The sequence below is a fragment of the Ostrea edulis genome, chromosome 1 (genome assembly GCF_947568905.1).
Source record: "Ostrea edulis chromosome 1, xbOstEdul1.1, whole genome shotgun sequence".
NCBI lineage: Eukaryota > Metazoa > Mollusca > Bivalvia > Ostreida > Ostreidae > Ostrea > Ostrea edulis.
Window position 1 is genome coordinate 19,948,627 of NC_079164.1, and position 26,976 is coordinate 19,975,602.

Genomic DNA, 26,976 nt, shown 5'->3' on the forward strand with positions numbered 1-26,976 from the left:
CCAGATTGATCTGAACTGAATAACTCTTACGCTAGATAAAGTCATGAACAAAGAAGTTAAGAACAGGCTTCATTTTTATTTTTTGAAAAATCCGTACATGTACGACAGAACATAACTTTATGTACATGTAACAATGTGACTTTATCGGAAAATTGTTCTCCGTAATAGTTATTTTCTCTTTATTACCCTGAATTGACCCTTTCTGATTTCAACTGATCTACAGTGGAAACTGGATCAACCATTTTGTAACGATGTAACAAAACATACGTTAAGCTGTAGACAGGTAAATTGCAACGCCCGCTTAAATTCCATAATATAATGTAAACTCCCTTTATGGAATAGCTTTGAAAGCAAATTACATATATTACTTTCTTTGAACGTGCCAACTTTGAAAAAAACCCAACAAGACATGTTTCTGAAACACTGATGTCCTTGTATATCAGCATAGTAAAACGGGAAAATCTTGTTACAAGGAATACACATGTGAAATGTGAAAGTCCTGGCGACAATCGTTCAAAAGTTGTGAACAACTTTAAAGTTTTTCAAACGTGGATCAAACCTCAAGATCATGAGGCCAAATTTTGACATCAAAAATGGTCTTATCGCATCGAATATACATGTTAAATGTGAAAGACCCATCACTAAACATTCAAAAGTTGTTTTAGGTTAAAGTTTTTCAAAATAGGTCGAGGTCGTGAGGTCAAACAATTTGGTACCAAACTAGAGGTCTTGTCAGAAGGAATACACATATATGCTCCCCGAATCTCCGATTATTAGGACATAAAAGGAACAATAGTACCGCCAACGGTAAACAATACGCCCGTGGAAAGCTAATATAGGGTGTGTTTCTTACGCCATGATTTGTAGAACTTGGCATCCGGTAGTATGAGCAATTATCAGGGTGTGACATACTTTTTTGCATCGTAAAAACAGATAAATTATGCACTATGTAATATTTTCACTTGGCATAAGGTGCATGTGTACGAAATACAACGGTTCGGTCTGTATTCTGCTACTACGACCTTGACATTTAACCGTGAGAAACAATAGCGGTTCTAGCCCCAACAGTTCGGTCTGTATACTGCCTACAAGGTTTTATTACCTAGTGATACTGCGACCTTGACCTTGAAAAATTAGGCATCTTCCTCTCATCATGATGATCAAATGTACCAAGTTGCAATATCCTGGATCTTACCGTTCAGTTTACATCCTGCCTACAATGTTTTCCTACTAAATTATATTACGACCTTGATCTTTGATCTTAAAAACAAAAGCCTTCCTCCACTTGGTATGAGGCGTATGTGTACCGAGTTTGACCGTCGTAGCCACAATAGTTTAGTCTGTATTCTGCCTACAATGTTTACCTACTAACTGATACTACGACCTTGACCTCAGACCTTAAAAACTATAAGCATCTTCCTCTCATTATGGTGATCAAATGTACCAAGTTGCATTATCCTGGACTTCCGGTTTGGTTTGTAGCCTGCCCCAAAGGTCCGGATAGACGGACGACGCCATACCATAATACGGTCTTCAACAGGCGTATTATAAAAATCATCAATGAAAATATTTTAAATGCATTCAGCATTTAGAATTCAATATAATAATTCTCTATTTGAGAGAAGTATTCAAGTATATTGATGTAAAATGAACAGAAATGTTGAATCTATGAAATATTCCAATATTTCTTCATTGACTCCTCAATCAGTTCCTCAAATCTCTTGTTTTTATCTTCTTTTTAGTGACAGCATAACCTGTAATGAAAGTATAATCGTAAACTAAGTTTTCCCCCTTTGCTTATTAAACGTCCTTAGTGTTATGTATATGTAGAGCAGGAAGGCCAAATTTGTAAATTTCATGATCCCCGGAGACATACTATTGCTTATGTGTAAAACATTTAAATACCGTCATTTAAAATGTTATTGATAGTTTGATACTAAATTGAAACTAAGTGGATAGCATTTAGTAGGAGCAGGTAGCCCTTTACCAAAATTGTAAATTCCATGATCCCAGGAATAGGGGTTTTGGTTACAGGATGAGGCCAAAACTATCATAGTGATTATTGACTTTATCATTTGAAAGACTCCCTTAATTTTGTTGATACTGTTTGTTGATACTGTATAGAAACTAAATTATATATTTAGGAAAAACAGAAAGGGATGTAAATCTACCAAAAGTTTAAACGATTTATTTTTATTTATTATCTTATTTTTTTGTGCTAGGTTAATATGGCATGAATACTTCTTCGTAATTACTAGCTCTAGGTGAAGTAACACAAATTTTGACACTATGCGTGGCGCCGACGGTCATAGCATTGAGGTATCTTTTTTTTTAATCATTTCATCGGCTATTGTGAAGCAGGACATCCGTTTTTATCCGAAAGACCCCTGACATTTACTCCTAATGTCGGGTGTTTGTGACCGAGAATCGAACCCAGTTCTCCAGAACACTGAGCGAGTACTCTAATCACGTGACCGGTAGCACTCTAATCACGTGATCGGTGGCAGTTATACATGTACATTAGAATGTATTTCTTGTAATGAACGGTATCTGGATTATTTTTAACGTTGTTTTTTTTTTTTAGGGGGGGGGGGGTAATTTGTGCGAAAAAAAATAAATCTTCACATTACATAGAAACATTACAGTTACAAAGTCCTGAATGATAAAGTTATATAAAATATTATTACAATGTTTATTCCAACCTTGTACGTGTTTTAAAGCGTCGACATTTCTTTGAGTGAGATTTACGTGCGAAAAAAGAAACCAGGAAAATTCCGAAAGCTATTAGTGATGCTGATATCCAGAAGAGTCCCTAAAAAGAAAAAGAAAAGAATTACAAGTGTTTAATTGTATGATACTGATAAATTAAATTAAAAGCAAAGGAAGGTAAATAATAGTAATAATGATATAGTAAAGGTACCTGTGTGCTAGTTTTTTGTATCGAATGTAATTGTTGACTCTTAAAAGTGTTGCCTGATAAACTTTGTTTTTCCTCGCTTTCAAATGCACAGAAACCTGGTCCGTTAATATCACCCACAGGCAAATTTCGTCTGTAAGAAAAATACAGGTACAAAGAAGACGCTGTATGTAAATTAACACTTTTTGAATTTAGCCTACCCTTGTACAATGAAACCTGTGTATACCGACTTGCACTGGGCGACAATTTTTGTTGAAATACAAAGTGAAATGTGAAGACAACGAACAGTGATCAATCTCATAACCCCTATAAGGAATACAAAATTAATAATTGGGCAAAGTCGGACCCCTAGATATACCAGAGGTGGGATCAGGTGCCTGGGAAGTGTAAGCATCACCTGTCGACCCGTCAAACTCGCCGTGAGCCCTATATCTTGATCAGGTAAACGGAGTAATCCGTAATCAAAATCAGTGTGTTTGAATAAATAATGAAGGAAACAATAATAGAATGAAATGGAGAATAAAAATAAGGATCTGAATGTCCATTGGAACGGATTGCACAGGTGTCGGATTAGGCAGTGTTCACTATATCGTTAATTTGGTGGGTTTTTTTTCTTCTAATCGTTGCAATGCTCTTTTTTCCTTTTGGCATTAGATAGAAATCTCAGACTAAACGTGCTCATCATTTGAAACATTGTGACTCTGATATGTACATCAAAACGTGAGGGTATCGAACAGTGACTAATCTCATAACGCCGAGAGCACACCTACGGCAAACTGTAAAAGAACCCTATAGATTTATGTTTACCCTTTTTGTAAAGACTAATACTCTGAGTTGTACTCAATAAATGATGAGTTTGGAAATTTCACCGATGCTTTATTTACTAGAAGTCGATTTCGAGCTGGAAAAAAACCCTGGCATTCTTTTATAATCTAATTAAAAAACAGAATATGGTTCATCCGAGTGAACTATCGCTGTTACATGAAGTCAGTCGTGAATGTAACACTTTAACACAATCAACTCCATCTCCAAAATCACATGACCATTTTTAAGACAACCTTTAGTATGAAATATCTTTGAGTTAAAGGGAACTAAAATTGTGAATACCATAGTCACTGCACCCTGAAGCATTAGAGGTGGGGTGAAAAAACTTTAAAATGGTAAATCTGTAAAACCTTGTTTGTTACCCAGGGACATCTAGCAGACAAACTGAGTATATAATCATGAGAAAGAATGCCTGTACAAAGTGTGAAATCCATTGTCCCTGAATCATGGGTTCCGGTTTTTGGTGGGCTATAGGGTTCATATAGTAAAAATGCATTATTCCTTTTTAAAATTTCGGAATTCTGGACATCAAACAAAACAAATGAGTGCTTAGTGATAAAAGGAGAAGCCTATACAAATTGTGAAATCCATGGCCCCGTGGGCTAAGGGTTCTGATTCTATGGCGGGGCTTTGTGGCTAATATAGTAAAAATGTGAAATATCTTTTAAATCCTGAACATTTAACACTTAAACTGAGTAAAGACAATGATAATGAGAGAAGCCTCTGCCAAAACTGTGAAATTCATGGTAGCTGGGGTCAGAGGATCTGTGCTAGGACTGGGGTCAAAACCATGAAAAATGATGCAATCCTTAATAATCTTCTTTACTTAGGGGCTGACAAACTGTATGTATAGCCACGATGAACAATAATGTATTTAGGACATAGTGTCATAGGCTCATGCAGTAAAATGCCTTCATTCTTCTTTACCCCTGTCCAGCTTGACGAAAATCTATACGTATGGTTATAAACAGAATGGACCCGTGTGCAAAAATTGTGAAATTTATGACATCTGGTCCGAGGGTTCAGGGTATGATGAAAATGTATTTGAGGACATAGGATGCCCCAAACATTTTTATAGAACTTTATAAAACTATTTGTAAATGATTTAATATTTCTAAAATCCCATGTTACCACAAAAAAATTCTAATTAAACCACCTTTAAATTAGTGTAATTCATGTATTGATGACTGATTTACTTTGTTGTTTGATAAAATGACAGAAAATCCCACATAAACACAGCAGAGTGGCTGTGTCTTATTCAGTGGGTCTCTTGTTTATAACGCATGAAGTTTGGTTGTTGTTGTTGTTGTTTTTTTCAAAATATGTTTGGTCTGTTTTAAAGGCCTTTACCATTTCGTACCTTAACATTCTGCAGCGATGTTCTTCTAATCTCGGGGCTGCTTCATTAATATTCCTGAGTGATTTGTCGCTCCACAACCTCTCCGCAACTGCTGATGCCTTCGGCCTTTACCAAAAGTAATGATAATAAAGAAACAGAAATTAATTCTTTTTAGTGCAGACTTCAGAAAAATTCCTAATCAGCAAATGTTAGTATAAGTTTAATGCAGCAAATAGAAGATGACACTAAAACTCAGTTTGGCCCTGTTCTTCTCAAATACCGGACGTGTAATGGGCAGTTTGAAACTTTTCTATTTTAGTCAATTTACAGCCAAATGAAATGGAGAAGAGAGTGCTATTAAGCAGCTAATACTTTCATTTAACCTCAACATGAGAAATAAAACATAACGTAAAGAATTCAAGTATAAGGTTGGGTTTGTTTTACTTTACGATCCAGTTTCAGACACGTGACACAATTTTTATACAAACCAGAGCAAACTGACGGCAGACTCGCTGGTAATGTATTCACTCCATAGACAGGCTTCTCCTCCTAACACCAAGGCGGGGTTTCCAGAAAAACCTGCAGGAATAAGGACCAGCTGTGATTGTTTTATGGGAATGTGTAAAAAAAAAACAACAAAAAAACAAAACAAAACAACAACAACAAAAAAACAAACAAAAAAACAGTAAAAATGTATACTGTTAATAAGAAACAAATTCATTTTTGAAAATACATGAGGGTATGAACTGCAACGCTTCTCGCCAGCATACTTTTCATCAAGCGCTAACACGCATGTATTTTCAAAAATGAAATTCATTTTTTAAGTGTTATGTTTAGTATCGAAAATTTCCACTAACTGTCACCCACGGGATCACATAGGTAATACTTGGGCCAGACCACACCGTATTCTATCATGTTGATGTACCAGCAGGAGGAATAGAGAGCGTGATGTCCCCTGTTCGTCACTTTTGCCACGAGATCCTGCTGACCAAGCCACACTTGAACGATCGAGTCAATAGGAATCTAGTGAAATAGAGAAGTTGATTAAGTTACTTTGAGTTACTATATGAGTTACTTTTAAAAAAGGAACATGATTTGTAGTCACACCTCAGTGCACGTGTCATATTTCAATACATATAAGTATGAAAGGATGTTAGTAACGGCAAAACTCGCACCCTAAGTCCGGGTTGTAAGGATGTCATGATGCAGAAGATCAAGAAAATAGACGGCTTATTTCATTATGTAAATTCACCTATGTATTTAATGGCAGTCAAAACAAATATGACTGATACACACAGGGACCATATCAGAGTCATAATTGATATGTTGCAATTATTGTGTTAAAACACTAGCAAAGATTCTATGCACGGAATCTAAACCGATACAATTTAAAGACTGATTGAGTAGTACATATATTTAATATCCGAATCAATGGGATGGATGAATATGAGTTACCGTACCTATACTGGATTCCTAACTTCACAAAAACCCTTATAAAGTTACATTGCTGGATCCAGTAAATTTTCTACCAAGCCCTTTGCCATCTTTGCTTCTCACGAAAATATTACAAGCTGTGAAGGAGAAACCTCAAACGAACTGTGCGACTACATATGCCAGAAGCGGTGTAAATCAAATGTGGATTTCAAGAATTTCTGAATTTGAAATCGCAAAACTTTTCTCAAGACGTTTGCCTTTTTAACATTTTACACGACCATTCCTCTCGAAAAATTAAAGACTAGATTTGTTTTATATCATAGGCAGTTGCTTCTTCAACAAAAATTGAAAAAGAAAATAGTCATATCTAAGTGATCAGTCATTTAAAACATTACATTGTTAAACATCGTTCTGATTCCACTCACAAGTATTCTGAAGTTAAAATAAAACAATATGCTAGAGTTTCTTATTGACAATATTTTCGTAGTCTTGGTTGATCAAGTCTTCCAACAGTCTGATAAAATTCCCATGGGCATGAATTGTGCTCCTTTGTTAGCTGACCTGTTTTTATATTCTTATGAAGCAGGGCTTATTCAAGAGCTTCTAAAAAGAAAATAATATCTTGTTGTGGCCTTAAACTCAACATTTAGATATGTCGACGACGTTTTATCTGTTAACAATAATCATTTTCATTCATATGTCGATTCGATATATCCCTGTGAACTCGAAATAAAACACACCACAGAATCCTCCACATCTGCTTAGTACTTTGATATTTTATTGAAAAATAAAATGATAACGGCAAACAACTCAACTTTATGGCAAACAGGATGATTTCAGCTTCTCCATCGTCCACTTCCCATATTTATGTAGCAATATTCCCTTACCACCAGCATATGGGGTTTTTATCTCTCAACTGATTCTTGTTCTGCGTATAGTCAATTTTAAATCGAGGCAGGCTACTTACAAACAAGTTGATATTACAGGTGTTTCAACATTCTCGTTTACAGTCAGCATTTTGCAAATTCTATTGTCGCTATAATGATCAACCTATCATTGAGTTAAATACTGTCTGACGCGTTTCATACCGATTGTTTGGCCGTTCCTGTCACATTAATTTCAATACGGATTACTCCGTTTACCTGGTCAAGATATAGGGCTCATGGCGGGTGTGACCAGTCGACAGGGGATGCTTACTCCTCCTAGGCATCTGATCCCACCTCTTGTTTATCCAGGTGTCGTGTTTGCCCAACTTTCTATTTCATATTCCTTATAGGAGTTATGAGATCGATCACTGTTCGTTATCTCCAGCTTTCATTCTGCAATACAACAGTGTGTCGTTTAGAAGTTATAAGAACAGTCCATATACACATATATTACCACCCTTTCCCCGGGAACCATGATTTGAACAATTTTAATTCTCCAATCATTAAGGAAGATTTCACATAAATTTTCTTATCTGGTCTATTGGTCTTTTTTTTTTTAAAAAGACGCCATAACTTTTTGCTATTTCTTAATTATATCCCCTTTAAAAAGGGAGTGACCCTTCATTTGAACAAATTTGAATCCCTTTTACCCAAGGATACTTTATAGCAAATCCGGTTTAAATTTGCCCTGTCGTTCTGGAGAACACGTCGAAAATGTATAAAGCATACTGACAGACGGACGGAGAGACTAACGGGCGGCATCAGGAGAGCTCACGTGAGCTAACAGGGTTAAGATAACGAACAGTGATCAATCTAATAAATTAAGAATACAAAATCAAGAACAGGGCAAACACAGTTCCATAGAAACACCAGAAGTGGGATGTGGTGTCTTAGAGGAGTAAGAACCCCCTGTTGTTCGGCCACACCCACCTCAAGCCCTCTATCTTGACCAGCTGTACCGAGCCACCTGCATTTGAATTGTACCAGGCCAGCTGAATCCATTTAACTTGAACAGTCTTTGACATTTATTGGACCGAATTAATTACATTTGAGTTGCATGGATCGACGTACATTTAAATTGGACTGGAAAGCTTCTTGCCACAGAATAAATTTGACACCATTTTCTCTCTCACTTGCCATCTTATTCATTGAACTGATTAATCTGAAAAAAGGAGGATTATTGATTAGGTTTGGTCGATACACGAACATCTGGTGGTCCTATATATACATTTATATATAAAATAAAATAGTAATCGAAAGACGGGGGATAGGTTATGATAATTACACTAATCTTATCCAGAACTTAATGATCATCATAAGAATTCTATAGCATGTACTTACTTTTCTGTGAAGAAATTCCAAGCGCCAATTTCCTTTCTATTAAAACGGGATTTATCTTTTATTTCTGAAATAAATTGTTGAACTTCTTCGTTGGTAGTCCTAAAAAGCGAATTTTAAATAGGCAATTTGTGTTTATGAATGTAGAACGTTTGTACATGAAATATTCATACTTTAATCTTGCAAAGGTTATGTTTTTCATTATTTTCTTGATCAACTGATTTATTTTGCACAACGTCCTGATAAATTTAATATGTTGAATTTAAATGACTTCTCCTTACAAATAACGTACCAACAACCGGTCGGTACTTCATCATTTCCCAAGTGCACATACTGATCTTTAAAAACACCTAAAATCTCTTTAAAAAACGCTGTAAGAAATGTGTATGTGGTGTTTCTTGCCGGGTTCATAGGCCCGAAATGGCCCGGTATTAGGCGTCCATTGTCAAAACACTGGGTCAGCAATTCGGGGTGGCCAAAACCCCACGAAAAAGAATGTCCTGAAATTTCATCAAATGCCACATTTATTCTCCATACAAGATTCTTTCACAAATCTGACGACAGTAATTTTTTACTGGTATCCAATGAAGATTAATTCAAATGGTTGATACCAAAAATAAACAAGCAACTCTACAAGCTGACCACAGACAAAGTTCTGTCGTGCGTACCTGGTGTATCAAATTCCGGAATAACCCGGATGCCCCTGATCCTGGCAAATTCCACTATTTCCGCCACATCCTCTGGTGTGTATGTCAATGACGGGTGATACGCTCCCTGATGGAATAGACATTAAGATATATATTGTATTATCTGTCCAGGTAAGACCCTTGTTGTACGTTTTTAAATCGAACACTAGTGACCGCGTGGTAACAAAAAGCGCACCTTTCTACTCAGTTCCGGGAATATCCGACTCTGGTACGGAAAGGACTGGTCGTCTGTCAGATGCCAGTGTAGAACATTCATTTTATTCATCTCCATTGCACTCTGCAAAATATTATACTCATCTTGAACAGTTTCCAAGTGATAAAATCTTTTGAAATTACTGCTGGATAGCGAAGCAAGCGTGAAAAGGGGTATATTTCCAGTCCTGTTTACGCAGGGCAGATCAAAAAGTACTGATCAAAAGATAACTGGATGTAAACAACAAACAAAAGATGTTCATCCTTGTAAAGATAAACAACAAGGGGTGCTAAAGCAGCGATACATTCCTACAAAAGATGGGGTATGTTTTACGTACTTTCTGTGCTTGGATTGATCATTGAACTGTCCTACGATAACACTCATCTTATAAATCTTCTATCAAATTATTGTATTTCTTTTAATGCTACAGATATATGCCGTCTTCCCTGTTCTCATGTCCTCCGGTGAAAACTATGATACACCTCTCAACGTCATTAGTTGTGTATTAGAAACTTTCAAATTGACAAAAGAAGCTTTCAGGGTATTATTACTCAATAAAAGTAAGTGTTGTTTTACGACCCATTCAAGAATTATTCACACATGTGGATACGTCACCAGGGTTAGGTGTCTGTGCATGACACTTAAAAGTCGTAGCAATGTGGATTCTTTATCGTGCCAACGCCTACTTTGACTTGGAATTTCCGTTTTAAAGGTTGTATTTAAAAGATCTGTGACTTTCAGCTTGGCGAAGGAACGGGCCCTGACTATGTTAAACGCCGGTATCGGGAATCGAATACTATCTCCTGTATCTTATCCACTAAGCCGCCACAACCGGTAGAACAAAAAGGATATAGATGACCGCTCCATTCATGTTTATAATTCTAAAAGCTATCATAATATTATTCTGGTTGTCTGAAGTGTATATGTATATGTGGAGTATTTCACTTTAATGGTACAGTTTACAAATCGTTATTTCATTGGTTACTAGTATTTCTTGTCAACAAAGGGCTTCAAAAATATTTTCACTCCATATCAAAGTTTTGTTCTATGTTCTAGTTGTCTTACCAGCATTTGAAATATCGTCTTCTTACTCATGAAATGTCTTGCTGAATCGATTAGAATTCCTCTGTGAGGAAATCGAGGAAAATCTACTATCCTAGTCCCCCTGATGATAAACTGAAAGAATGAAAAGACATGATTATCATTTTAAAACATTTGTAACAAAACTGTAAGAATTAATATATTTAAAAGTATTTGAAAGGATGAAAGGTGAAGATAACGAACAGTGATCAGTCTCATAAATCCCATAAGCAATACAGAATAGATAGTTGGGCAAACACGGACCCCTGGACACACCAGAGGTGGGATCAGGTGCCTACGAGGAATAAGCATCCCCTGTCGACCGGCCACACCCGCTGTGAGCCCTATATCTTAATCAGGTAAACGGAGTTATCCGTAGTCAAAATCAGTGTGAATATCAATAATACCCATAGGAATTCTAAAACTCCAATTCTTAGAATACCTTTCGGGAATTTCTATTTCCCTTTAATTAAAATCAAAGTACAAAATGTATACCTGGCAGGTGAACTTTTTCAAAAATTTAAAGAAAAACATTAATTACTCGATATATTAAAGTAATTTCACTGGTTTTTTTTTTTTAATTTGATACTGATTTATTTTTGCTAAATTTGCGCAGTTAAAATTGATTCAATGAATATTTACTATAATTATGCAAAGACTCAGGCGTGTTATGGAGCATGTTTTAACCTTCAACCCCTCTAATCAACAATGAACTCGTCCATATAGCGCCTGGCGTGCGATGCTCGTTTACAAATCTATGTACAAAAGAAGAAAACTGGTGTGAATATATTTTGTAAAATGGGCTTATCTGCTTATAAAGTGCTCATAATTTTAAATAAACTCTCTTTGTTCTAAATTGTATCTAATTAATATAGAATTATACTGTTTGGAGAACTTTTTCTGGGACATTCGTTATTTCAACAAAACGAGGTCGTGAAAGGGTTAACATCAATGACCTATGCAATAGATCCAAGCGCGCAGTGAGTGATGGCTTCCGGGATTTGAACACAGTTCAGCTCCAAACACCTTTATATTTCTATAAGTCTTTTTTTTTTTTTTATCTGTAGCATGTTTGAAAATCCATGCAGGATTTGCCACTTGTCTAGTGAAAGTAACTAGGCCAGCAATTGGGTATAAAAGCAGCCAATCGGTGAAAATGGTGGAATATATGAATTTTCTGGTCACATTCAGATTGCAGCACTTATTTTGCAAAAATAAAGATTAAGCTGTTGTACTGAAATTTTAAAATGGGTATGGTTGTTCCCCTCATAACTGTGCATATATTGGCCATATCTATTTTAGATATACATTCTCATGAAGTTTTAATTCTGGCCTCAAAAATCTGAAGCAGGGCTAAATTTGTATTTCAAACTAGAGATTGGCAGTTTGTGGGTGTGATTATCTTTTGTTATTGTTTACACCGGATGTTGACTCACATATTGCACGAGCATGCTTAAGGGGGATTGCACCAAAGGAAACATGTAATCAAATCACTGTATAACGTGGAAAAAAAGTACTTACTCATATATCATTGGTAAATCCAGATTTTATTTTTTAATTATATATAATCACATTCCTTTAAAAAATTTGTTAACTTTATAAAAATAACTCATAAGGACTGTTCCGTCTGATTGCTGTTTCAGAGTTTTGCAGGATTGCTGGTACCTTTTCTCGAATAATGTCAAGCATGATGTTTGTCTGATTAAGCAACAATCTCCTAGGCCAGTTGTGTAACTCCCATTGTCTCTCACCAATGATGACAAATGTCCAATTGATCAACCATCACTCTAAAATTACTCTCAATCTGGACTCTAACGTGTGAACATTACAATGTCAAAAGAGACAATCACAGATAGCAGGTCTCCAAATATCAAAATGGACAAAGTGTTTTTTAATAATCCTTCAATGCACATGTCCTCCATTGCACAGCTACAATTTCCCCCCAAATTTTTCTCATAATTGAAAGGTACCAAAAGGAAAATCATAAGTATTAGTATATCATATATACCAATATCATTATATTTGTGTATATTATAAAAAAAAAACTACATGTTTTAAAAGACATGGATAAAACAGTGATGAATTCATTTTGTAGTTCCTAGGGTGAAAATTTGTTAAAGTAAAAACATATCCTTTCAGTGCCTTACAGATCGAGCAAAGTGGTAGAAAAATGCGGGAAAACTTTAGTTTATTTTGATAAATCATGCCAGTCTCCCTGTTCAAAATATCGTCTGCTACAGAGCACGTGTAGAGTCAAGCATTAGACTGCTGCTTATTCTGATAACACGGCTAAGCCCTGCCCTCTTGCCATATATGCTTAATTGCTGTAGGGGTGTAAATTTTTCTAGGTTACTCCCGGCCTTTAAGTCATTTTACAATTGATAAATGTTTTCTTATGGTTTTCAATTTGTCACATTTGATTTAGTAAATTCATCCGAGAATGTTTTAATCAGATTCAGTTTTCTCTGACTACTCATCTCGACAATTTTACCTCCATTAACAATCGATCGCGGTAACCTAGTGATCAGAGCACTCATTTTGCAACTATAAGGTCCCAGGTTTGATTGCCATGTCAAACCTAAGACGTTTTGCATAGGCACAGACAGATCCTTCGCCAAACGTCCGGCATTAGAAGCAAAAGGCAGGGTACTTCCGGATACGACCTTCAAAATGGTAGACGCTTTTCCAACAAAGAGCGTGTTTTACGTCCCATCCGACAATTCTTGTAAAAAAAAAAATGACTGTTCATTTTCAAAATTTACTGTAAAGCTTTCTTTTCGCCGTGGTTCCTTTTCTTTTCACCATACCCATTCTGTTCATTGATGAATGTTCCCAAGATTTCAATAATTGAATGTGGTCTCCATTCTCAAATGAAAGACTTTGGTATTTGGGATGAACGATTCCCCTTGCGGTCGCTTGAATGATGACCGAATTTACTACAGAGCCAGCCGTTCTCAGTCCACTTTCCATATGTTGAAGTTTGTCTTCAAGATTTTTGCCAAGTAATACTTTTCTCCCTTTCTCGGATTAAGCTCCTGTAAATATATTTCGTCGTCGTCGTCGTCATTTTCAAAACTTTTTCTTTTTTTAAGTTAAATTTTCCTGGTACTGTCTTAAAATTTCGGACTGGGCTTTCATTCAACTTTTTTTTTCCTTCTTCAAATATTGGCGAGAATTTGGCCACGGCTTTTGAATTACCGAATTCTGCAGCATATTTTTGTATTTGAAATCGTTGAGTCGGAGAGTAATCAGAATAATTTACTGTTTTCCCACTCATTGGGGTAGAATTTTCTTCGTTTAGAAGTTCACGGGACTTCTGGAGAACTCGTACCCAGGAGAACTCGTACCCAGAAACTTGGGTACGAGTTCTCCAAGAGAAGTCGTACCCATTAATATCTGGGTACGAGTTCTCCTGGAGAAAAACTTTTTCATTTCATCATATAGAAATGTGGGTACGAGTTCTCCTAAAGAAAAAACTTGTCAATTGTATTATAAAAATCTGAGTAAGAGTTCTCCCGGAGAAAAAACTTTGTCATTTTATCGGATACAATTTATCTGGGTACGAGTTCTTCTGGAAAAAAACTTTGTCATTTCTGTCAAAAACCTGGGTACGAGTTTTCCTGGTGAAAACTTCGTCATTTTGTCATATAAATCTGGGTACGAGTTCTCCTCCATGTGCCGGAGATTAGAGGTACGCTATAAAATACAATGTCGCAAGCTAAAATTGGTGTTTAATTGCAATAATTATGCTAATTATTGTCTCAAACCTAACAGCAATTCAAATGAAAAAACAAAACAACAAACGAGTATGATCATTGTATTTACTTTATCTATGGTAAATTATGCATAATGTATGAAATCCTCGATTTTTTCAAGGAGAAATTGTACCCAGATTCCAATACCTTAAATGGTACAATTCTTAATGAGATAAACTCGTATCAAAATTTTGATTACTATATAATGACAAGCTTTTTCTCCACGAGAACTCTTACCAGAATCTATATGACAAAAAAAGACAGTTTTTCTCTAGGGGAATCCATTTAATAAAATTATTAAGTTTTTTTTTCTCCAGGAGAACTCGTACCTAGATTTTCATAACTTTTTTTTCTCCAGGAGAACTCGTACCTAGATTTTCATAACTTTTTTTTCTCCAGGAGAACTCGTACCTAGATTTTCATAACTTTTTTTTCTCCAGGAGAACTCGTACCCAGATTTATCAGATAAAATGACAAAGTTTTTTCTCCGGGAGAAGTCGTACCCAGATTTTTATGACAGAAATGACAAAGTTTTTCTCTGGGAGAACTCGTACCCAGATATTTATAATATAATTGACAAGTTTTTCCTAGGAGAACTCGTACCCACATTTCTATTTGTTAAAATGGCAAAGTTTTTCTCCAGGAGAACTCGTACCCAGATATTGATGGGTACGACTTCTTTTGGAGAACTCGTATCCGGGAACGAGTTCTCCTGGAGAAGTCGTACCCAAATTTCTTGGTACCGGTTCTCCTAGGTATGGGTTCTCCTGGGTACGAGTTCTCCTGGTTACGGGTTCTCCTGGGTAAGAGTTCTCCTGATACCGTTCACGGGTCGTAGTGAAATATTCTGTCTCAGGAAGTTCGGTAAATCTCAGAAATTGTTGACGCGATGACAAGTGGAAACTGAACACAAAGTTTGCAGTGAAAACGATTCTTTCCCGAGTCATCGTCAACTTACCTGTTACAAATAGGTCAAGAGGGATAACTCTATTTAGTTTCAGGAAATTTTCCAGAGCATGGCAAGAAAGATAACACTATTTGTTTTATTTAGCAACACTTACTGCTCACCATTACGTTGCAACATTTGATTTGTTCCATTTGCATTGTATAATTTTCCATTTGTATTTTATATTTTTCCATTTGTATTTTTTTTTTTTGTGTATAAATTTCCAAGGGTAGATAACTCTAAAATATAAGATAAACGTCAATGTATTTAGAAAGCATGTGGAATGTGGACCTTTAGTATTACAACTTATTAAATAACTATTTGTAGTCTCTTTTATGATATATTACTGAGAAAAAGAGAGGTGATGGTTGAGTTTAATTTCAAATATGTCTTTGAATAGTTTTGAAGACGATTTATTGACAGTCATATTTAAGTATTCCAAATATACTTACATTGTTATCGATACAGAAAATGAGCTGACTTAATGTCTCTAGCGCCCTGAGAGCACCCCACACCTCGTTGGCTTCTATCTTTATTTCTTTATTTGAGGTTCTTAGTGTATCTAAAAGAAATAATTCATCAAAATATTTGCCAAGGTCTGGAATGATAACTCTTACTGTCCGTAAAGCAGAAACATTAACATGGATATGAATGCAAAATCATATGTCACAGACGAGAGAAGATCATTTACTTACAGGATTCGTCGGAAGTAAGAACTGGATCACTCGGACACTTCTTAACATCAAGATTAAGCACTGTCAAGTACTTAAGTGACTTTAAGTACCGCAAATTTGGTTTTGACATTGAAAATGCAAAATTGGCGTTTTGCAAATAAAATAAATTATTTGTAAATTGAACATTGTTACATGTGTAAAATATAGAGTGATATCGTTGTACTGCCTTTGCTAATATCCTACATGTCGACAGGTTTCCCTTTACATAAAGTTTACTGAGTCTGTAGAATGTTTTCGCGCTGGTTTCAAACATCTGTGGTTTCGGCCAAGGTATCCCTATCGTTGGGATTGGGGCTCGCCGTATATCAAAAGGATGCTGAAGATTGTTACTAGTTGGAAAATTTAAGTTCATATTTTGACCTGACCATTTTATGTTAGGTTTATCGCGAAGATATTTTCCTTTATTCGCTGCTCCCTTGTCGCGGATCCAAACATTATTCAACACGTGTTTCCTGACTAATTTGTCCACATGTATCACTTCCTTTTCTGCCATAATTTTAAGTTCCTTATCTATGGATTCTGTAATGCAGAGTAGAAATGATTAACATTAGCAATAGGGTTTAAAGGTACCGCCAAAATATGGCTGTAACTGACTCGGTGATTACAGTATAGGAAAATGAACACATGCCTTGTATTTTCTTTTGTAATTCGTCGTCCACTTTCATAGGAGTAAAACATGAACATAAAATAAGAATATTTATTCCAAATCTGAAAAAAAAGAAAGGACTTTGAAATCCGTTGGTGGTAAACAATGGTATTGAATTTATTGAATTAACAATTTACTACTTGTAAATATTTAAGTACACTTGAACCAGCCGCGGTAACCTAGTAGTTGGGGTGCTCGTTTCACAACCGGGGGAGGGGTGGTCAAGGGTCCGATTGTCGATCCGGGGAGAGGGTGGTCAAGGGTCCGATTGTGGATTTGGGGAGGGGGTGGTCAAGGGTCCGATTGTGGATTTGGGGAGGGGGTGGACAAGGGTCCGATTGTAGATCCTGATACCGCGTCAGATATGGGGCGTTTAACATGGATTGGGACTGTTCCTTCTGCAAGCGGCAGTTATTATGAGCGAAGGCCACGGGTTTTTCGGATATGTACTTAAAAATGGCGATTTCGTTTATAGACAGACGTTGGCATGATAAAGAACCATCACTACTGCGATTTCTGAGCTTTGTGTATAGGTCAAAATTTATGTCACTTCAACTATAAGAAACTAACTATTGACGCAAGCTTTGAAGAACGGCCGCAAATGGTTTTTTTTTTCTTCATTTCAACGACGGTATAAAAATGTTAATTCTGCTTGACAACAAATATCAGTGATGCAGATTAATTTCATCATGTATTGCCATGTAAATATGTAATCCCCTATTGCTGCCTCATCGTACCCTCCAGGGTCATGATTTAAATGAATGATAAAGAAGAAATAACGACCGGACGTTACACAAGATGTAGTCCGTTAGATTTTTATCGTATACAGTGAAACTTCTCCAAACCGGCCCCTCAGAAAACCGGTTCTCCCTGAATATCGGCCGATTTTCAAAGTCCCGGCAGAAACCTTAACATTTCCTTACAAAGAAAGTCTCACAAAACCGGCCACCCCTGAAAACCGGACATCGGCCACTTTTTAAAGTACAATTGTTAACAAACATGTGTAAATTACCCTTATAATACCGGCCACTATTTGAAGACTAGAAAATTTTGGCCAGAGGGGTGATTAAGACCGGCCAGGTGTGAAAAATGACTGACCTACAGGCCAGGTGGGAAATTATCAACCGGAGGTGTGAAAAACACGAGTGGCCTCTATAAGTTCTATAGTTTACCTGTGCTGTCCAGGGTGTTAATTGGTGCTTGGCTAATCGAAGTGACCCTTTCAAATTTCTGTACGAAATGTTATAAACAGATATGCATATATTGAATGAATACAATCAATGCGCCATATTGTTGCACCATGGATATAAGCGGTAGTTAATAAACAACAAACCCATGACTGTTAATGATAATTTTCAATAGATAAATGAGTTTTGGGGGATTTCAATAGACTTAAATTCCTAAGAAACATCTAAATTGAAATTATATATTTACTACTGTACTTTTCAAAAATGTCAAAACAAATTTGTTAACGATATAAGCAATGGACGTAAACAGAGTTTTTATAGGTAAGAGAAATTCCAATAATAGGCCTCTCTGTTTTCTTTATGTATCCTGTTATAAATTTTTAGTTAAAATTAGATGATTGCAGCAAGACTATTTCTGGTAATAATTACCTGTAGGTACAAGCGGACTAGTTTGACCTCCACCGATAATTGATCATAGATCCCCATATCAAAGTGAGCAGTACCTACTCTGTACCTACTCTGTGTATTAATTGCAGCAATCAAATGGCTATGTGTTTGTTTTGTTTATTAAAACATAAGCCGCAATTATACATAAATGCTGCTAGTCTACAAATTTCAATACATATATCAAATGCAGTTTTATTTAAACGGACTGTTTTCCATTATCTATTCATGTCGATATAAAAATGTTTATTCATGTTTAATTAGTTTTAGTGCTATAAATTGAAAATAAACATGTTAGTAAATGATTTTGTTTTATTTCCAATAGTGAAATAATAGTCCTTGAACACCATATTATATGGTTTGTGGTATGTCAATGAAATATTTAATAAAAATTGAGCTGAAATGTCTCTATAAATGCTAAATTCTCGGTATACCGGCTACCCCTCTAAACCGGCCGTTTTTGTCGATCCGACAGCTGGCCGGTTTAGAGAAGTTTCACTGTATATCATTAGGAACAACATCTAAGAGAATTTAAAAATATGAATATTTGATTTGATTAAAAGGTGCGATTGGATATCTATTTTTCGATTTAATCTTTTTTTATTACTTTATAATTTTTATAAGATACTTAGCTGGCTTTCCCCCTTTTTATCGAGGGCCATTTAACCTATGACCTCGTGACAGTCAAAGTCAAAAGGAGGCAAAACAATACAGTGAGGGTTCTTTATCGTGCCAACGCTTACCCTGACGCGCGATTTACTTCGTTTTTAAGGTCATATCCGAAAGATTTGTGGCTTTCATTTCTAATCCCAGGCGCTTGACACGGCACCGAAATTAAGAATGGTACCCGGGACCTCCCGACTGAAGGGTCAGCGCACTAGCAACCAACGACCGGTAATTGTAAGGTCCCTGAAAGTTGTACAACGGAGTCCAGTTCTGTAACGGTCGAGAGTTCGAACCCACAGCTTCCTGCTCACAAAACAAGTGCTCTGCAGACTAGGCAACGAAGGAGGTCGTTTGATTATTGATTAACGGCCGCACGCGTAAGGAGGAAAAACTAACCCGATGATTCTAATGTGGATTGAAAGAGAGGCATATTTACAATAATATTTTTAACTTGAAAACTTTCTTTACCTTATTTACTTTAAAAATACAGTTTTAGTACAAAGTAATCTGAAAAATTAAAATTCCTGCTAGACTCGAACCCATGTCTATCGATCAGCAGTCGACCCGTTAACGCGTAGCTTCCACGCTAGGCGATTACATTTAAAAGGAATATACAGGTATTGCTGATATCCATGGTTCAAAAGGAAGTCGGCCATTATGAGGATGGGGTATTTCTCCTTAATGGTGATTATTGAATATACGGGCTACTTAAGATGTAAGGGTAGTCTATCATTAGCATGAGAATTGAATGAATGTAAAATGTGGAGAATATTTTCGTAAAATGCATAATCAAAGGAATATTTAGGAGACGAAAATATAATTGCAACGAATACACATCTAATTCATAGATTCTCGAACTTCAGAATTTTATAATATAGTCACTAAAGTATACACTTTACCCTAAGAATATCGTAATCCTTCATAAAGGCGGAGGGATAAATAGGGAAAATCAGTAAGTTTGTCCTTCAATCACGATTTATAAATTGCATTGTTTTAAATTTTCGTACAAACTATCATAGGAAAAGCTTTGAGAAGATATTCTAACAATTATGCTTTGTGTAGAGGAATCTTATAAATCATATAAAACCATCCACTTACGGTTTCATTATGCTGCTCGTACGATGACATAACTGGGCATGGTTCTCCACTTTCAGCGTTAATAAATGATAATCAATCATTAAACTCCGCCAATGAAAAATTATAAAACCTTTTTGTATTTTTGTGTGTTCATCAAAACCAGCTGTTGCATTGCTGATTCTTTTTCTTCTTAGGAAAATGCATGGTCTATACAGTAATTGCATTGACAGCAAATAAATCTGCAAGATGGAGTACACACGCAAAATACTTCTAGATGTTTTCTTCATCAGCCGGAGGGGCCTTAAGTGTCCCAGTGATGTGACGCATATAAATGTCATCTTCCTATCCCACTGTAGTATATTTACTTGTACACGTATGCAACGCTTTAAATAACTTAATTTGCCACAGAAATTATGTCCGGTGTAAGGTGATTGATAAGTCATCAAATCATTTCATTGATCAACTTGTCCTTAAGTATTCATACTACACTACAGTACTTAGAGTGTATATTACGATCGTAAAATGAACGTACATGTATCTGCTCAATATTCTAGACAATTGTAAAGAAACGTGTTTAAGATAAACAACTATATACATGTATAATACAAAGATCAACACAATCAAAATAATTAACTAAATTCAACAGAACATATGTTCTAGCCCAGTTTTCAATGAAACTCTCTGCAAGATGTCAACTTCCTATGTTGTGTATAAAATTGTTTGACTTCTTTTTATGAACAAATTCACGTCTGTCTCTCGCCCTAAATGGTATAGCTTCTAATGGATGACAATTATATCAAAATAAGGTTCTAATTTCCAGGAATTTCTTATATATACATTCTTCTCCATTGTTGTATGAATTCCCAGTCATTAGAATAGAGGTACAATGTTAATCAAGTAATTCTGTATTCGTATTCATACGCGTATTGTTTACACTGTATTCATATTCATACGCGCATTGTTTACACTTACATCGCGTTCATGAGGAATGAGATGCATATCATTGCAATTTGTAAAGATATCAAAGATAAAAACATCAGAAATGTACATACATTGCTGTGATTCTTATGGATTGTGTAGGCGATCATATGAATGGCTCTGGTTTGCATGAACTATGGCTTTAGGAAGAATACATTATAGCTGTGACACTAGGGCCCATAAAATCACTGAACAAGCTCTAGTGAACAAGCTCTCTGGTGAACAAACGCTCTGGAAGATTCTGCTTTCCAGCTTTTTGTTGTACTAAGCACACAAAAATGAGGTTCATTTACCAATATGACATTATGACCGAGTAGATACACACAGGCTCCAGTTAAAATCAAAAGGCTCACCATGAGCAAGGGTCATGTTTCATATGTTTCATACGTTATACTAATAACTAGTTATGAAAAATGTTAAGCAAGCGCTTATGGGTACCACCCCCTTTCCCCGTCTCTGTCATTTTCTGACTCACCCACTCTTCCCCACCTATTGTGACAGTAAGTTATTGAAAAAAAAAATTATAATTAATACTGAATACTGAAAAGGATTTGAATTATGATTTAACCTTTCAAATTCTATTACATTTTCTCTGGTTGCCACCTTAAGAAACGATTTTATGAGCCTACCCAATTACTTCACCCCCCCCCCCCTCCCCTGCAAACAGCATTGTAAAAGATAAATCAATTTTCTCAACTATTTTCACCCATCATAGCCTTTTTAAAACGAACTTGCCTTTAATCGATGTCGATATTTTTAAGATAATGAAATTGATTTTAGCTTTACACCTGGTGATATGCATATTACGATACACTCGTATGTATCATATCTTTAAAGCGAACGAGCCCGGTGAGTATTAAAGGTTTGCCTCGTTTGTGATCCATTTACTTTGTACATGTACCGGTATCCTGCGGATATGTGTTGAACCCGAAGAGATGTAAGGGGGATTGAAACACAATCAATGTAAAATAAGATGAATTTTATGAACTTAGTAAGATGAATTAACAGATTTAATACTTGATATATGAAAGCTAACAAAGAATGTTTGAATTGAATTAAAAGGTATTACAATTCTAAGATACAAGTATTTAGATTAGAAAGAAATTGGCATTAAATTAGGATGGGAGTGGTCACCCAGTCTCTGTTATGTAAGCAATGATAAATGAAACACAGAATGTACAACTTGTTTACTTTTACAAACAAATGTATACAAGTACCACACCCAGTCTCTGTTAAATGAAACACAGAATGTACAACTTGTTTACTTTTATATACCACACCCCTGTATAAATGGATGATATCCATCAACAATGCAAGTACACATATATCATGTATAATTACACATTATGCTTTAAAGACGTTTTGCCACGAGAGAGAGAGAGAGAGAGAGAGAGAGAGAGAGAGAGAGAGAGAGATTCTTTCAATTATCTACCCATAGATGCTACTCACTAACACTTTGTCATATCGCCAACATTATAAGATTCTTCAAACTTGTAAACTTTTATATACAAACATTTATCTTACCTTGGTGCAGAATTTAAGAAAAAAATTGTTTACCGCTTGTAAACAGACTTCCAAATTTTTTTTTATTTCAATCAAACTAAAGTTTGCCCGATGTTTTTGGTGTTATCTTAGTTACATTAATCATTCGAAATTCCTATTTATTTTTCTAATTAAAAAAAATCATTGGTTACAATAATTTTTAAGGACTTAATTAGCGTTTTACGAGCCAGAATTTTGCAATTCTGGCACTGACAGAGGTGTCAGCAAGCAGCGACATATTTTGGTAGATACCTAGTTTTTTTCACCACCGAAAAAAAATCTAATGGGATCCATTACCTGACTACTGACATTTGTTAATGATTGAGCACTGTGAGTAAGCTGGGAGATTGTTCAAATGAATACAGACTGGACACTGTCGTATATCGCGATATTTCTTTAATAAATGAAATCACATTTCTAGATATTATTAGTCCAACCTCTTCTTATTACCCTAATTTCAATCGGGATTGCTTTTCGGTTAAATTGGATTGTGTTTGAGAAACACTCGTTTGCTCATCAGGAAATATTGAAAGATGTGAGTACTTGTTTAGTATTTCCCAGAAAACAATTTGTGGTTGTTTTTTTTGGGGGGGTTTTTTTTCTTCATTTTAACAGCATGCCATGACTAAATGAACAAGATGTGTAGTTTCTACACTTTCATTTACCTGGGCCAGCCCTGATAAAACAAAGAAGACCGGACCTTACTCAAAACATGCCAACAACTTGTAAATCAAAGGACACGTGGAAGGCATTACAGAAAGTTCTGTAAAAAAAACAAAAAAACAAACTTAGTTCATTGCATGCATAAATTTAGCAACGAAGTAAATATGAAAGTTTGGTACTTCTGATCCTAAGGCATATTGAAATCATCCTGATTCCAGCCTACCCATAATGCTCCGCACATTTCAAATCATCCTGATTCCAGCCTACCCATAATGCTCCGCACAGTTCTGCGGCTATATTGGAGTATGCTAAATAGAGATTGATAAACGAACTAGCTCGGATACTGTTAGTAAGTCGTTCTTAGTGTATTTTATAATCATTTCAAGAATCTCAATATTGTTCAGGATGATGTTGATATTGTTCTGCTTGATAATATTAGTGAACATAATATTGAACTTAATCAAGTAATTGGTGAAAGGGAAGTTTTTGATGTTGTTAAGTCTCTTAAAAATAATAAAGCATATGGTGGTGATCACATATCAAACGAATTTTTGAAGCACTCTGTTGATAAGCTTATGCTCATTTTTGTAAAGATTTTTAATGTACTGAGTATTTGAAAGTGGTATGATACCTAGTACATGATCTGAAGGTTACATTTGTCCAAATTATGAAAATAAAGATGATAAAGCTGATGTAGACAACAATAGAGGTAGTACAATATTAAGTTGTTTTGGCAAGTTATTTACGTGTATACTCAATAAAAGATTGTTTAATTAATTAGAAAATTTAGCGTTACTATGTGAGGAACAAGCTGGTTTTAGAAAAGGATACAATACGATAGATCAAATATCTAATCTTATGTTTGATAGATTTATACATGTACATGTACTTATTGTTTATCGTAAAGCTTTTAACTCTATAAACTGAATCATGATATGGCAAAAATTACTACGTAGTCTTTCAATTGCAAAATACTAATTGTTATTCAAAATTTGTATAAGAATGCCAAATCTTGTGTTAGAGATGGCTCTATTTGTTCAGATTTTTTCACTTCAAATATTGGAGTTAGACAGGGTGAAAATTTATCACCTCTTTTGTTTTATATATTTCTCAATGATCTGTTTGATTTTATGTCACATTCATATAGTGGCCTCACTGATATTTGTAATATTGCACATTTGGTGTTTGATGACTCAGAAATTGAAGTATATTTTAAGTTATATTTATTGTTATATGTTGACGATACTGTAATATTAGCTGAATCTGCAGAAGAACTACAATCTTCTTTGAATGCAATGTTCTTGTATTGTCAGACTTGGAATCTGAGGGTTAATGCTGAAAAAACCAAAGTCGTCATATTTTGCAAGAATTTTAATGTAGACAATGTTAGATTTAATCTCAATGGTGAGCAGTTGACTGTAGTTGATGAATTTCAATATTTAGGTATTAAATTCTCTAGAAACGGTTCTTTCAAATCTAAAAAAGACAGACGTGCACAACAAGCAAGGAAAGCCATGTTCTATGTATTACGTAAATCTAGAAAATTATGCGTACCTATAGATATCCTATTACAATTGTTTGATTCAATGGAGCAGAGGTATGGGGTTATGAAGATAATAATATCATCGACAGATTGGATCTAGAAGTTTGTAAGTATACAATGTACACTTAAAGTTAAAACAATGTACACCAACATGTATAATATGTGGGGAAAGTTGGTAGAATACCTATGTCTATTCCTATTAGTGCAAGAATGATTGGGAAAGCATTATAAATGGTAAACATGAAAAGATCTCCTATACTTTGCACAACATATTATACAAGTTAGATAGAGGAAAAGTGTATCATTCAAAATGGGTAAACTGTACAGAAGATATCTTGATTAGGACTGGTAATACCCAGACTTGGAATTATCAGCATGTTGATGTTAACTTTCATTTATCTGAAAAGGTTAAACAGTCTTTGTATAACTCTTTTGTTGAAACCTGGAAAGATGAAATATATAACTCATCCAAGTGTTCTAATTATAGGATGTACAAGACAACTTTTAATTTTGAACATTATTTAACTACACTACCAAAAGATTTACTGTATAATTTTTGTCGCTTTCGATGCAGTAGCCATAAATTGCCATTTGAATCTGGTAGGTTTTTAAGTATTGATAGATCTGAACAATTATGTACTCTTTGTAACAAACTAGAACTAGACGATGAATTCCATTATCTATTCAATTGTACTTATTTTCTTCATGAAAGGTGTAGATTCTTGCCAAAACGCTTAACTGATTGTCAAAATACTATTAGCTATAGTGAATTAATGAACTGTAAAGACAAATATACTATGATAGGACTTGTCAAATTTATCAAGTTAGTATTGTCCATATTTTTATGATATTATCTTCCTGTTGTGTTTCATTCATTGTGTTCAACATTGCTGTTGTTGATTTTACCTTTTTGTACTATTATGCTCCATGTGGAGCCTTTAGTGAAATAAAAAAGTTTCAAGTTTCAAAAAACATTAATGAAATTGAAAGATTCGTCATATCATATACTGTCACTTTCTTTCATGTGTGCGCGAGTGGGCTCCTGAAAATTCTGTCATAATTCGACTTAAAGACAAACCTTGGTTCGATTCTGTATTTATGGAAAACATTAAAGATTATAGATCGCCTCACCAACAGTGCAAGGAAATCCCAAAAAGACTGCGGTTGGACGAAAAAGAGTTCGCTTAACAGTGGGGGTATTTTGAGGAAGTGTGTACCGCCTAAATTGGCTGATTGCTGATTTTTAAAACATATTTCCTCCTCGTGTTATTCAAGCAGTCAAGACAAGGAATTGCATCGTTAATTACAGTTGAATTATTCAAAATTAAGTCTACCTAGCATTTTCAAAAACAAAGGTCATTTCCATACAGAGGAAATCTTGAACAAATTATTTGGACCAATAAAATTGAAGATAACATAACTTTATTTTTTTACGTGCGGACAGGATCGATGTGGTATGCTTAGCGTATCCAGCTCTTTGTCATTATCTTTACCGTTGTATTCCAGACCTTTTATAGGTGGTAATTCATTAAATGTCTTAGTCTGAAAAACATCCTTTAATAGTTTCCATTGAAGTTTATTATTGCTTTTTCTTGCGTCATCTATTTAGATTAAAACATATTGTTGTGGATTTTTTTTCCAAGGTAGTTGACATGTTGTTTCACATCACCGTCTATTGGGTGCCTCAGTAGTCAACCTTGGGATATTATATCGCTTGAATTCGAATTTACTATTATTTTAAAGACTCTTTAATAGTAAATTCGAACCCAAGCGATATAATTGTCTGTGTAGTCAACTAAAAATGCCTTGCAAATCTCTGAATTTTCCCCGACGTTCACTGACCTTATGAAAGTAAAAGTACACTATTGTCTAATTATATAATAATGATTAACTTTTTCCAAGTTGGAGTTTATGGTTTTCAAATTTTGTCGTGTCGATAATTTCAGTTATCGACACAACTGTCATGCGGATAAAATCTGCAATTAGCACGACCGTCGTGCGTATAGCCTCAACTTAAAAAGTAGAATATCTGTAAC

General features: G+C 35.2%; 1 protein-coding gene across 1 annotated transcript; it reads right to left on the bottom strand.

Annotated features, from left to right (window-relative positions):
• Positions 1-1,565: 1,565 nt before the first annotated feature.
• Positions 1,566-20,320, bottom strand: LOC125663604 (beta-hexosaminidase subunit beta-like). Its single transcript, XM_048895884.2, has 15 exons — positions 20,236-20,320; positions 16,156-16,902; positions 15,913-16,022; positions 10,745-10,855; positions 9,662-9,763; positions 9,448-9,553; positions 9,072-9,279; positions 8,783-8,881; positions 8,513-8,603; positions 5,939-6,104; positions 5,570-5,660; positions 5,103-5,207; positions 2,921-3,050; positions 2,703-2,812; positions 1,566-1,754 (listed from the first exon to the last, which is right to left on the bottom strand). Exons 2-15 carry the CDS (start codon positions 16,685-16,687, stop codon positions 1,739-1,741), a joined length of 1,977 nt encoding a protein of 658 aa, XP_048751841.2. The 5' UTR covers positions 16,688-16,902; positions 20,236-20,320; the 3' UTR covers positions 1,566-1,738.
• Between the last annotated feature and the right edge of the window lie 6,656 nt (positions 20,321-26,976).